Source organism: Trachurus japonicus, chromosome 12, assembly GCF_045865225.1.
Source record: "Trachurus japonicus isolate A0001 chromosome 12, Traja_1.0".
NCBI classification, from domain to species: domain Eukaryota; kingdom Metazoa; phylum Chordata; class Actinopteri; order Carangiformes; family Carangidae; genus Trachurus; species Trachurus japonicus.
Genome location: NC_140918.1, coordinates 15,723,095 through 15,736,140, shown reverse-complemented (window position 1 = coordinate 15,736,140; position 13,046 = coordinate 15,723,095). Strand labels below are relative to the sequence as shown.

Sequence of the window (13,046 nt, the reverse complement as noted above, 5' to 3'; positions counted from 1 at the left end):
TTTGACAAACACAGCTTGTGTGCAATAGTATTTTAGAAAAAAAAAAAAAGAGCAGACCTGAAAGTAACAAGTACTTTTCAGCCTTCCTAGAAATTTACTCGAGTAAAAGTAAAAATATTTGTCTGTCTGTCTTGTCACTATCACATCTTGTCATTGCGGCTCCGCTCGGCGGCGGCGCTGTGGCGCTGCGGCGCTGTGGCGGCGGCGAGCGCAACGGAAAGACGCGAAGAAGAAGAACTTCCCGAGGTCAGAGGTTAGCGTCGTTTTTGAAAACATGGATCCCAGGAAAGTGACTGAAGGTAACAATGTTTAGCCGTCGTTATGTCTATAAACCTCGTATATTGATGTTACACAACTTATATTTGTGTCCTGGTTTAAATAAGCTGTGTTTTAGTTCGCTTTACATATATCAGCCAGTACAAGAGAAGAAAATACACACTCGTATCTGTTTTTGTTAGCTTGTTGTTAGCAAACATTTGTTTCCAGCTGTGTTGTCTAACTGTAGTTAACCACAAATTAAGATTTATTGTTATCACCTGGGTTGAAATGATCCAGTATCGTTAGCTGACAGCCAAGGCTCATTATTATTTTAACATTTTCTAGCGTATCGACTTTGTGAAAGTTTGGATGGGTTTTTCGATTGAGGTAGATTTTTAAGCTTAAATATAAAATAAATATACGTATGTGAGGGTCATGTAGTATGAAGTTAGATGTATTTAATCCACCGTAGTTTTATGTATAGGGTTTTTAAGTACGTGGGGTTTAAAACCTTGTGTAGCTGTTGCTATGTTAGTATTTATGGCTGTTATTCAGCGTATGGCCAGAATAATTTACAGTCATTGGGCCGGACCCTTAATATAATAATAATTTATGTGTGTTAAGCTTTCATATCTTCATACTCGATACTTTAACTTTTACATGAAATGTCTTCTTAAGTGGACACTGAATGATGCTTGTAGTTAAAACTGTGTCACTTACAGTCAACAGAGCTTCATCCTGTATTTTTAAGCATTCATTTAAAAGGCATTTCAACTTGTCATGACAGTTTTCATTACCGTAACAAGATCACCCCAGACTATAATTAAAACCGTGCTGTGTTTCCCTTTTCAGGATCAGGAAAGATGAGTGGTGATGGAGACATGGCATCTGTCATGGGATTTTCTGGGTTTGGTATGTACTGCCCAGCATAAATACTTACTTACTTAATATATTTGATATACCTATTCTAATTATTTCTTATATATTGAACTGTCAGTATGATTGATGAAAGTCATTACTTCTTTTAGGTAAGAAAGCCCGCACATTTGACCTGGATGCCCTTTTCGAACAGACCAGACGAACAGCTATTGAGAGGAGTCAGCGTGTATTAGGTAATGTTATACACAACCATGATGTAACAAGCGCATCAGAAATACTTATGTGTATATTAACTGTAATTGGTGCATTCATACTATAGAGGAGCGCCAGAAGGAGGAAATGGAGGAGGAAGGGGAGAGCTCCAAGTCAGTCAAGGCATCAGTCCCCAAACAGAAAGTCAAAGCTACAGCTGCCTCCTCCAGGTACTTTTCTTGTAGAGTTTTGTTTGACTGAACATTATAGTGTTTTAGTCTATAGTTTGGTTTCACCACCAATGCCTCATGGTTTAGTTGCATGTCTGTTATGAAAGTGTTATAAAGGTTTTTGCTTTGTTGCACACATACTGTATATTTTCTTTTCCTTTTTAGAAAACAGGAGAGTGACAGCAGCAGTGACAGTGACAGTGACAGTGACTCAGACTCAGACTCAGAGCTTATTGGGCCGCCGGTGCCTCGACAACATGCAGCCCAGGATGATGATGATGATGATGATGAGCTTGTGGGACCTCCTCTCCCCCCGGGTTACACTGGCAGCACAGCTCACGATGATGACGACGATGACGATGAGCAAGAGGCACAAGATGACGATGATAACGTATGTCAGAAATGACCCATTGAGCAGCATGTCATGAATGTTACAAAATATTTCCCATAATTCCACAGCATGAATCTTTTAATTGTTCCATGTAAAACATTACATCCGTTTCCCTCCTCCATCACATAAACATGTTTTTTTCATAGCAGATATATTGGTAAAGCACAGGTGTTAGAGATCACATTTATTATCAAATATTAGTCATTTTTCAACCGTGACATGTCTGTAAAACAAAACAACAACATCATACCATAAAAAGGCACCTATCTCTGCTTTTAAGATTCCACCACTAGATGGCAGCAGAAGAAAATACAAGTTAAATTTAAGCTGTGTGCACTGCACCGTGAAGGATGGGATGAATCGTGTCAGGTTTCTGAACATTAGTTTTCTGTTTTTCCTGTGTTTCTCACACATATTTTTCTCTACCACCTCAATATATCTCAGCATATAAACAAGGTTCCCGTGGGTCCGTGGAATCATTGAAAGTTTGTGAATTTCAGACAAGAACAATCAAGACCATTGAAGTTTCTGTAAATAGACTTGAATAGATGTGGTGGGTAATACCGAATTTATATATTCTGTGCTAAAATGCAAAAACATTTTTTGCTTAAAGTCAGAAAATATGTCCCGTTGTCTGAGACGACGTTGTCTGTTATCAGCACAAATGAGAGGTGTTCCCACATTTAAACCTCTTTCTCCTTTCAATTGTTGTCTGTGAGCTCCTGTGTAGCCTGCTAGCTTTCATTGTAAAAAAAGAAGGGCTCATATCATGCCATGTTGGCTCCTTGACTGAATGGGAAATGGGCCTGGAAATTTCACAAGGGCTTGAATTAATTGTCCAAATTAAGGATTCCTCACGGTGATACATTAGTGTCATACTACATTTGCGTATTGCAGGCTGTGAGTGAAAGTCCTAAATCCTAGTCCTAATTTTTCATCTCTGAATGTTCCCAGTCAGTAATTTGCAGCAGATGACTGTGATTCCAGACTTTTTAGTCACACGATCGATTAAATTGAAATATCATGTGTGATTGAGTCTTGGAATGAATGACTAAACAGTAACAATACACCTAATTCAGCCCTGTCTTCTAGCGCCATTGACTTGTATTTATACAAATTTCTGCTGCAGGATCCGGTGAAGAAGATTCCTGACACGCATGAGATCACTCTTCAGCACGGCACCAAGACAGTAAGATTGTCTTATTTGAGCTTTCAAGTGATTGTAATTGTTGCTTATGAAATACTGTGGAAATGTATTCGCTGAGTTTCTGTTAGGAAAAAGTGGATTGTAAACAACACTGAAATGTATTTATATGCTGCACACGCTAAGCCGTCTCATAAAGCAGATCTTTATTTTAGCAGTACAAAGTGTACTTTGTTTACGCTCCTGTTGCAATGAAAAAAGAGGTGAAATTTGTTTCAAGTTTTTTTTTTTCCTAGTTGGAGAGCCAATGTACTCTCCAGTTCCAGTGCTGATTGCAGTATTAAAACTATTTACTTTTGAATAATTTGATTATTACACAAGATTAAACTCTTAATTTTGTGTTTGTGTTTATTTTGCTGGGTTTAGAGAAGACAGTGTGACTCCACTGTCAAACATTTCTGGCAACTGAAGCAAACTTCAGCACTCTCCTCTTTTGGATAATAATATAAAATTGAAGTGCAGGTTTATACATTGTCTTCAAGTTGCAAATAAGACAACTGTCTCCCTAGGTGTCGGCTCTTGCTTTAGATCCGTCTGGAGCCCGCTTAGTTACTGGTGGTTATGACTATGATGTTCGTTTCTGGGATTTTGCCGGGATGGACCAGACTCTGCAGGCCTTCAGGTCGCTGCAGCCCTGTGAATGGTGAGTCTATTTCTGAGAACAAAATGTGGAACATCAACACAGTTGCTTAACATGTGGTTAATTAGTTTCATGCAAACATCCAGTCCACTCACTGTGCCAAAGTGTACACACATACACACATTTGTTGAGCTTCATTGAGCCTCACTCTGTGACATCCTCTCTTTTCATTCAAAATGAGCCTTTCACAAGCAGATGTTTGAGATATGTGTTTGTGTGTCTGCATGTGTTTATTCTGTGTTTCACTGAAGCCATCATCAAAGATTCAATTCTTTACTTTTTGCCTTTGGGAACCAGAAGGCTGAACTGCAGCAGGCTTCACCTTATTAACGAGAATTTATGCTACATTAAATTTGATTACAATGTGATCCAGTAGCCTGTTTGGTTTACTAACAAGCTGGGCTACATATAGAAAGCTGTGCTGCTGAGGTCCACTGTTCCTATTCCTGACTCAGAAAGGAAACTGGTGTGCTCAGTTAAACTAAAACAATGAAGACTCTCAGCATTTGGGGCTAAATAGCGGGCCTTTGAAGATGCCACAACCTCCCAATTAAAAACAGAACTGATGCCAGCTTCACTTTCATTTCAGCAATGGAACTTTTTGCTCTGTGTATGGAAATGTTGATGCCCCATCTACCCCCTGTTGTGTTAATGCTATTTGATAATGACCTGAATTGCTAGTCTGTCTCACCATGCTTAAGTGGTCTAGAAAGTTGTCGGTCTCTTTATTTGCTTTTACTGCTGTGAATTGTGGATTGACTGCCACAATTGAAAACATAAAAATCACATCTTTGTCATGAAAAGCACTGAATAGTCTGTGTGTTATAAATCTTTTCATTTCCGAGATTTAAAATAGCATTATGGCCTGTTATGGTTTAGTACTTTGTGTGTTTGTTGTTGTAGATCAAAGAAAACAATCATCAGATGTACATCAGATGTTGTGCAGTTTTGTTCCTATAGCTACACTTATCTTGTGTTTGTTTCTTTTTCCCTAAGCCATTTGAAGGAGAAAAAGCTTCTTATATAACAATGTCTTTGGTGCAGGAGTCTTGTAAAATTACAGTTCACAGATGGCTTGCAGGCACGAAGCTTGTCAGAATTTACAGTGCATTCAGAAATTGTTCAGGCCCCTCTAGTTTTTTTTTTTTCACATTTTGTGATGTTGCAGTCTTGTGTTAAAATGAAAAAAAACATACATTTACAATCATCAATCCATATTCAAATCAATACCCGATAACAACAAAGTATAAACAGAATTTTTTTGCAAATTTATTTAAAAGGAAAAACCAAAACATTTTGCTGACTTTAGTCTTCAGATCCCTTGCAAAATATATGTAATTTAGCTCAGGTGCCTCCCCTTTCTCAGGATCATCATAGATTGGAGACCTAATGATTTTTGTAAGGAGCATATAAGAGCAAAAACCAAGTCTGAAGCAGGAAAGATTGTCTTCTTGATCTCTTAATGTGTCTCCTGTGTCTGTGTCCCCTCAGTCATCAGATCAAGTCCCTGCAGTACAGCATCACAGGCGACGTGATGCTTGTGATTTCTGGAAATGCACAGGCCAAGGTGTTGGACCGTGATGGCTTCAATGTCATGGAGTGTGTGAAAGGAGACCAATACATTGTGGATATGGCCAACACAAAGGTATGCCAAAGTAGTGCTTGCATATAATTGTGATGTATTACAGCTCAGATCTTGTTTTCATTATTTTGGCTGTTTATATTGATTATGATTATGCTGAGCTCACCCCACTATCACCAGTGCAGCCACTGTAAAACCCAGCAGGGTCAACTAACGAGTTGAGCCAGTTAATCTCTAAATTGAGATGAATGTTTGCTACACAGTCTGGGTAATAATTTCACATCCTCCATTTGTTTTCCCTTCCAAATAAGATGAACTTAAACTGGAGGTTTGTTTAAGACCTGTCAGATATTTCTTGCCCTGTCTGACTTCTTTTTAGTGATGGTGCCGCTTTTCCAGATATCAGTAGTTAACTTGGTCAGTGCAGTATTACAGCTGTCTAAATAATGGCCAAATCTGTAAAAATAATAAGACAATGAGTTTTTAACTGGAATAAGTCTTTAAGAAGTTACATGTATTTATTTCTGTAGCAACAGCAGCTCTCCTAAAAGTGACTACTAATCCCAAACACAGGCTGTGTGCTCTTCTCTTCTCCTCTGTGGGATAACCCTGCCAATGAATAATGGTAGCAAGGTGCAGCTATGAGCTGGTCTGTTTTTGTATACGAGGATAATGGCCTGTGCTCTGTGAACGGCCGGAGGCAGTCTCAGGGGGAGAGGAACACCACATGCTTTCAGGACTGTCGTGGTTCATCTCTTGCTTGTACCTGCATCTACAAAGGAAGATGCTAATTAAGTGTCCATGTTTAGGTTTTGCTGAGTTTAAGAAAGCTGTATTGGTGGTCACTAACCATCTGTGCCAGCTGCAGTGCATTTAGACATGGTTTATACCATCCATATGGATTACTTGAACAAGTGAAGGCCCATTGATTGCAAGTAGTGTTTTCCTGGATGTCCTACATTCTTGTCCCGCTCAGTCCCATCTGGAGTTGAAGGGAGAGTCTGGTTCAATGAAAATGCGTTTTGGCCTGCTGACAGTGTCCCAGTCGATTAGTTGTGTCTCATGTGATAATTAGGTCCTTGCTTTTACTCTGCCTCTGTCGACAGTTACTTGCCTCCAGCTCATCCCACTGTGTGCAGAGATTTGCTGCTCAGAGGACTATACATTCATGCAGTGGGAATAACAGTCCAAGTCCAAACCCAAAAACAACATAACAGCAAATCCTCACATTTGAGGACAGTGTGTGGTACTTTGCATGTTAAATTACTACAAAGCACAAAATGTAATTTACTGCAGTGGGGATTTTTCTGTCAAAAACAATAGCAGGGTTTGGTGACATTTTAAGTTGTGCGGGATTATGAGATTTGTTTTCTTCATTACCACTGCTGTGATCACAGCCAGTTTTTCCCACTTCAGATACTCTCAGGGTCAATCATTAAGGACTTTTTTTTTTTTTTTTACTAGGAACTGAACCAAATTCCAAGATCAAACAATTTTACTTTAAAGATGCAATAGGTTTAAGAGCTGGATAAAGAGTAAATTGTGATGCCAAAACTAAATCAAATAGACTGTTACCTTGATTGAAGTTACTGATTTCATTAAGTTTGCAAATTGCTGGAATCATTTGAAATGATGTAAGTACACTACTCAACAAATTATTTGGCAGGATCTGATTATTTTCAGACATTTTCAGGTGGAAAAGTTATACATTTAAACTTTTTTTTATTCTAAGCCTGTCCAACTCCAAATTGTAGTTGATCAATAGTTACAGAAACCTTTGTAGTGTTCAAGTGCTGTGTGTGTGTGTGTGTGTGTGTGCACTTCTTATTATCAGGAAAGGGTTCTTGTCTTGGCTCTGTTTGTCATTAACGTGCTTTTTGTGTTTACTACTACATAGTATGGTATCATTCTGTATCTCTTTAGTCATTGTCAATTTGTTGTCCTAAACTGTTGAGGAAGGGTAATCTCCTTTTCTTTCTTTTTTCCGGAAGGTAGCTGCTCCTTCACCCAAATCGAGAAGCCCTTTTGTTTATTTTGATGTTTTTGCACAGAGCACAGAAGCAGGTCATTCTTGGTCCATTTGAGCTTTAACCTCATCTCATATAGTGAGTTTATATTTTACAACTAGCAATTTGGTATCAGTGCTGTTTTGCCATTAAAGTACAACGACTTAGGCAGTTCTCTTTTATTGATTATTAAAATGGTGTGTTTAAAATAGTTTGATGGTGAACAGGCAGGCCACTCTTCCTGCTGCACACACATACCAATGTCGTTTGGTCGACTTCTGCTCATGCAAGGCTCTGCCTTCTTAAGCATCTTGTCAAATAGCAGTATGTCATGTCTGAAGCCTCTTTGCAGCACACTGAAGTGTTCCTCTCTGACCTGGTGTTGAGGGAGGCCTCTCGCTGGGTTATTCCACTTTGAAGTCATTTGTTATGAGTAATTCTCAGTGGGACTGCTCTGGAAGAGGAAATGTCTAAAAGTTGCTCTCATGCTGTTTGAAGCCATGACACAACCTTCTGCTCTGCTTCAGAGTTCAGTCGCTCAGTTGTAAGGCGAGGCCACAAGTCAAGGTTACAAAATGATCAAATTAAAGGTCCTTTTTGCTGAAGGGAGTGCCCTTTAAGATGCATTTAAATGAAAAAAAGTGGTACCTCCTGGGATCCTCTGCATGTATCTCAGGTCTCACAGTTGCCATGTAGTTCACACTGCACAACTATGAGACTGCATCGTCACAAAAACGTAATTCCACCTCTGAAATATTAACTGATGACCTTTTGTACAACAGTCTTGGCTCAAGATTTAACAGGGAAGAACAACAGCTGTCTTAGCACGTGATTTGTGAGCAGTGAGATTGCAGTATGTGTCTTCATTAATTCACCTTCACTGGTTCCTCCTGGTGAGCAGCTCTTACGCACTGAAACTGTTACAGCTGGCCTCTAAATACACAGTTTGAAAACTGTTAAAAGGAAAATGGCAGTGAGTGCTGGATCCACACAGTAAACCTCATGACTCACAGGTGTGCGTTGATTTTCAAAACAGCTGGAAATCAACAACAATTTAGTGCACTGTTTGTTCATTCTCACCTTCTGCTCTTTTCAGGGCCACACAGCGATGCTGAATAGTGGCTGCTGGCATCCCAAGATTAAAGAAGAGTTCATGACCTGCTCCAATGATGGGTGAGTTCTAGTGGAGTCTAACAACTCCCACTGTCTTTCTTGTAGCCGCTATTAAGTACATACCGTAAACCTATAATTTAATGTAATAATAATAATCCCATACCTATTATAATGATGGCTATAATTTTCTGAAAAACAGTCATGTAAATTGCCACTAGACGTTGTTTCAGTTATTTTTATTGTGATGCAAACAGTGTATCAGGAATACAACCTTCTTTGATATAGATATGCCTCATTTCAAATATCAAATATAGCACTAACATGTCGTATACCGGTGTGCAAACCTTACAAACACAATATGTAACACATAGATAACAAAATTAAAAACAAGTAAATAAATAAATGGAAAAAAAGGTTTTCATTTCATTCTAAAATAAAAAGCAAATAAAACCTGTACAGTAACTCCCCGTCCCACCTCACCCATCCAGTGCTACAGGGTTGTAAATTGCCACTAGATGCACAGGCACATCATATGTTTACTGGTCTTCAAGCATTAAAATGTGTCACTGGTTGTGTTTCCAAAATCTTTTTTTAAACAGTATCTACTTGAACAGGAGAAATGCAGTCAAAAATATCATGTGCTGCCTTTTTTTATTTTTTTTATCTACGTCTGTTTCTCACTTGAAACAATAAATTTAGCTTGTTGCATGTGCATTATTCCATATGCCTGAGCAGGATGTGTAAATTCCCACAGTCTGTTGTACAGTGATGACCAGACAAGTGAAATGTGTTTTGGATACATTTTGTTTAATATAATGATTCATCATAGTCACACCTCCTGAGTAGTATGATTCACTTGTTGAAAATGAATTCAGAAGCATCGCCCATCATCAACAAGCTCTGTCCAACTTCATGTTCTCAGCTGAACAGACTTTTCGCTTGCTCTCCTCTCCTCTGTCACCAGCAGGGAGTCCTCTAGTCCAGACAATGCCTGTGGAAAGGGTAGCTTTGCCTCACAGCTGTGCATCAGTACATGATACATTTTTACCCTGGATGTTGTCCAAATGCAGTCCTTCACTTGCGTGCAGTAACTCGGACCAGACAAACACAGCAGGAGATGACAGGATGTCACAAAGCCACGCACATTTATCCTTTTAATACCAGTTAACTCTGTTCTGTTCTTATTAAGAACAACACTAGACCTTCATGACTGCAAAAGTTGTAACCCTTTGCTGTGTGTATAGGTGTGCAGGGATATTTGGGAGTGAAAGCACAGTGATGAGTCTAAGTGAGTGTGACAGGCAGCAGTGCAGAAACCCAGGGCTATCATCATTAAGTGGAAACAAGGGCCTAGCTCTGTGGGCAGGCCGCAGCCCAGTGTTTACCAGTGTTACTGCTCTCCCAGATGTGGAGGCTGGTTTATTTAGCTCTTATTGAGGCTCTGGAAATCCTCCCCTGGCACGTTAGCACTGGGTGTTGCCCCTGGCCAGCTCACAGGAGAACAGCGTAGAGGAGCGCATAGGGAGCCATTCACAGAGCAGAGCAGCTGCACGAGAGAGAGGTTCACAGCAGCAGAGCAGGTCAACACAGCAACCTGAGTCTGAGAAAGAGGCAGTGACGAAGAGAGGAAATGAGAGAGGGTCTGCCTATTGTGATTTACAGGTGGGAGAGGTTGTCCTTCTTACCATTCTTAAATCTCCCATATTCCACTTTTACTGATCATCACATTAGTAATGTGTGTTGCAGTACAGGAGTTTCCTTATGATAAACAGCTTTACTTTCTTGGCAGCCCCTCTCATTCCCTACAGTGCAAACAAACTGTGGAAATGGGGGTTTAACAGGTGCCAAACATACAGGTCATGTTACTTAGATCCCTGTTTCTATAATATTGTAACTTGTCATTTTCAGCATTCAGGGATTATATATTACAGTTGACACAATGTAACAGGGGGTTTACTGAGTGATCATCTAGATATATTGGGTTCTGGATGTATTCTCTATCTTGGAATAGGCTCCTGGACTATAAGTGAAATTTTCAACTTCTGTGTGTTTTGAAAATCATTGATTTGGTTCAAGTAAAAATTAAATTGACAGTGGCGTCCAAAGGTCTTAGAGCTCTTTCATAGCATCAGACATCATGTTGTCTTTATTTTACTCCTCCTTAACACATTCATTTTTCCTCAAATGTTTGGCATAAGTGATTGCTAAAATCCCAGCGAGTGACACCTGTGCTCAGATCAGTTCTTTGTGGAAGAAAGTGACGAGTAACATCACAGACTATATGTCCAAGACCCTACTGTCAATGGACAACAACATGGGACATTGAAAATGGAAACATGGACTTCGGTAGAAAGAAAAAAAACTTTTCAAATTTGTATTAATACTGATTGAGTGTAAGGTACAACCTGAGGATATTCTGAGCTTTCAGTCTCCACAGATTATTAATGCTCCACTTGTTTTGGAGGGACCACAGTGCAATGTTTTGTCCTTTTTACTCCTCAGCACTACCTCATGAGTACGGCTCCATCCACTTCACTGGCATCCTTTTCAATAGGTGTGTAGTCTGCGGAGGCCACACTGCAGTGAGTGGGCCTCTTGAGAATAGATCAGCAGTCCACCAACAGTACCAGTGGGCGCCTGCTACAGGCTGCGTCCGCTTAAACATTAGACCAACATCAAGGTCTGCTCAAGTCTTTCTTCCTGTGTCAGCCTAGTTAGAGAGTCTTTGTTGTGTTTACTTGAATAGGTTATTAAGCATGATCACTGGACCGCCCAGCTCCTTCATTAAAGATCCCCCCCAGTTGTGTGGAATCTCATTCATAAGAACTGCCTCCCAGCTCCCTGAATGATTTCATTAAGCCAGACATTTTTTATTCTCGGACAGGAAGTGGATGAGCGGGAAAGTACTGATGTAGCGGTTTAATAATGCAGCAGCGGGGTGGTAGTGATTGTCCCTGCACACTGAGGACTGAAAGGGGCTCGAGCAGAATTGTATGACCCAAGTCGGTCAGTGAAAAGCGTTTTTGCTGAGACTGGTGTGAATGTGTCAGCACCTGACATTTTTCTGTCGTTCTGGCGGAGGGTTTGTGCAATCGTAAACCGGCACCATGTTTTCCCTACAATATTATATTCATGTCCGATCCAAGGGTGCCAAATGCGTATTAAGCAGACAGCCACTTTAACTAAGTCTTATGCTGAAAGACTGAACACCTGTTTGAAAACTGCAGATTTATTTCTCAGAAAGTGAAGGCAATATGTGCTGGGTCAACTCCCAGAGGAAGTCTTTCTTTGGCAGTCTTAGACTTGAAGTAAACTAAAATATGACTGGGAGTTGGTGTCAGTGGTTTATTTTGAGACCTGCAGACCTTTTACTAATGAACAAAATCTTAAATATTCGTTGCTTTAAAATTCTTGAAAAAGCAGTTAAAACTTTTAGCTCTCTTTTTTTAAACGACTGCATAGTCTTGTGAATAATATATAACCAACACTGAAGAAAACATATTATCAGTGGCTTCAAGGATATGACATTGCTGATTTTTAGTTTCACTTTATGTAGTTCTATAGCGCCCCGGGAGAACAATGAAAAATTAATGTTGTGCTTTTGTGACTGAAATTTGCACCAGCGGAGCAGAGGATAGGACAAACGGCGACTTTCTAATTAGACCCACATGTTACTTCTGTTGAGGCTTGAGACACACTTGTGCATGTGCACACATAAAAACACACGATTTGAGGAATGTTTCCAGGAGGTTCGAATGCCAGGGATTCCCTTCGCGTTGGCCTGCTGTCAGGGCTGCAGCTGGACTTGGATGTGTAGCTGTATGCAAGGACACCCAGAGGACAATATGGCAGGTCTTTGTTTTTCCTGCTGAGGAAAAAAACTATTTTTCTTTGTCATGTGCTTCAACCAAACATATGACGTGATACTTGTGGCGTATTCGGGAAATATCATTGGAGAGGATGCACAAAAATAGGACAAGTCATACAAAGAAGATTCATGACCTGCTGTGTTGATAAAACTTCAAAATCAATGTGTTTTTTTTGCACATGGATAGTCAGCATCTGTGTTGAAACTTTTTTGGCTTTTTATAAGTCAGTGTTTTATACAAATCTCAGTGTTTGCATCCTAATTGATCATTCCTGACATACTGATCTTATCAAGTAGGTTTTCCAAATGCTGGGTGATGGCTTACCTCAGATGTTACCGCTGGGTTATTAAAGGTGATCTGCTTGACAGAATGGGGATGAGGAGTGAGGACAGACTCCACAAAGTGTGTGTGAGCATGTTGGGGCCGTCCACACAGTTTGACACGTCAGGTTCATCCACAGTCCAGCGCATCTCCACCACTGTTGCCCGCCTTACAATGCAACTGTTCCATATCCTGCCCAAGAACGCACATACCGTACCTTGAAAGAGTGCATTTATCCTTCTTGTTCAGTTTACTGTCTCGGCTGAAATTTTGACAGTTACTTTTGTCTCTGTAGTGTGTGTGTGTGTGTGTGTGTGTGTGAGTGTTGCAGCGATTGCACAGAATTTCAACAACTTCCTTA

The 13,046-nt window shown here is 40.0% G+C and overlaps 1 protein-coding gene across 2 annotated transcripts in view; it reads left to right on the top strand.

Annotated features, from left to right (window-relative positions):
• The first annotated feature begins 243 nt into the window (after positions 1-243).
• Positions 244-13,046, top strand: part of wdr70 (WD repeat domain 70) — a 37,495-nt gene continuing 24,692 nt past the window's right edge. The window contains exons 1-9 of one of the 2 annotated variants that reach the window (XM_085793442.1): positions 244-299; positions 1,111-1,170; positions 1,287-1,370; positions 1,457-1,559; positions 1,737-1,950; positions 3,080-3,139; positions 3,664-3,797; positions 5,286-5,439; positions 8,479-8,555. In XM_085793442.1, the coding sequence (XP_085649568.1) occupies positions 275-299; positions 1,111-1,170; positions 1,287-1,370; positions 1,457-1,559; positions 1,737-1,950; positions 3,080-3,139; positions 3,664-3,797; positions 5,286-5,439; positions 8,479-8,555 (911 nt within the window). In that variant the 5' untranslated portion in view covers positions 244-274. Of the gene's footprint in view, positions 300-1,110; positions 1,171-1,286; positions 1,371-1,456; positions 1,560-1,724; positions 1,951-3,079; positions 3,140-3,663; positions 3,798-5,285; positions 5,440-8,478; positions 8,556-13,046 lie in introns of both variants that reach the window. The other variant, XM_085793441.1, reaches the window with a different exon arrangement.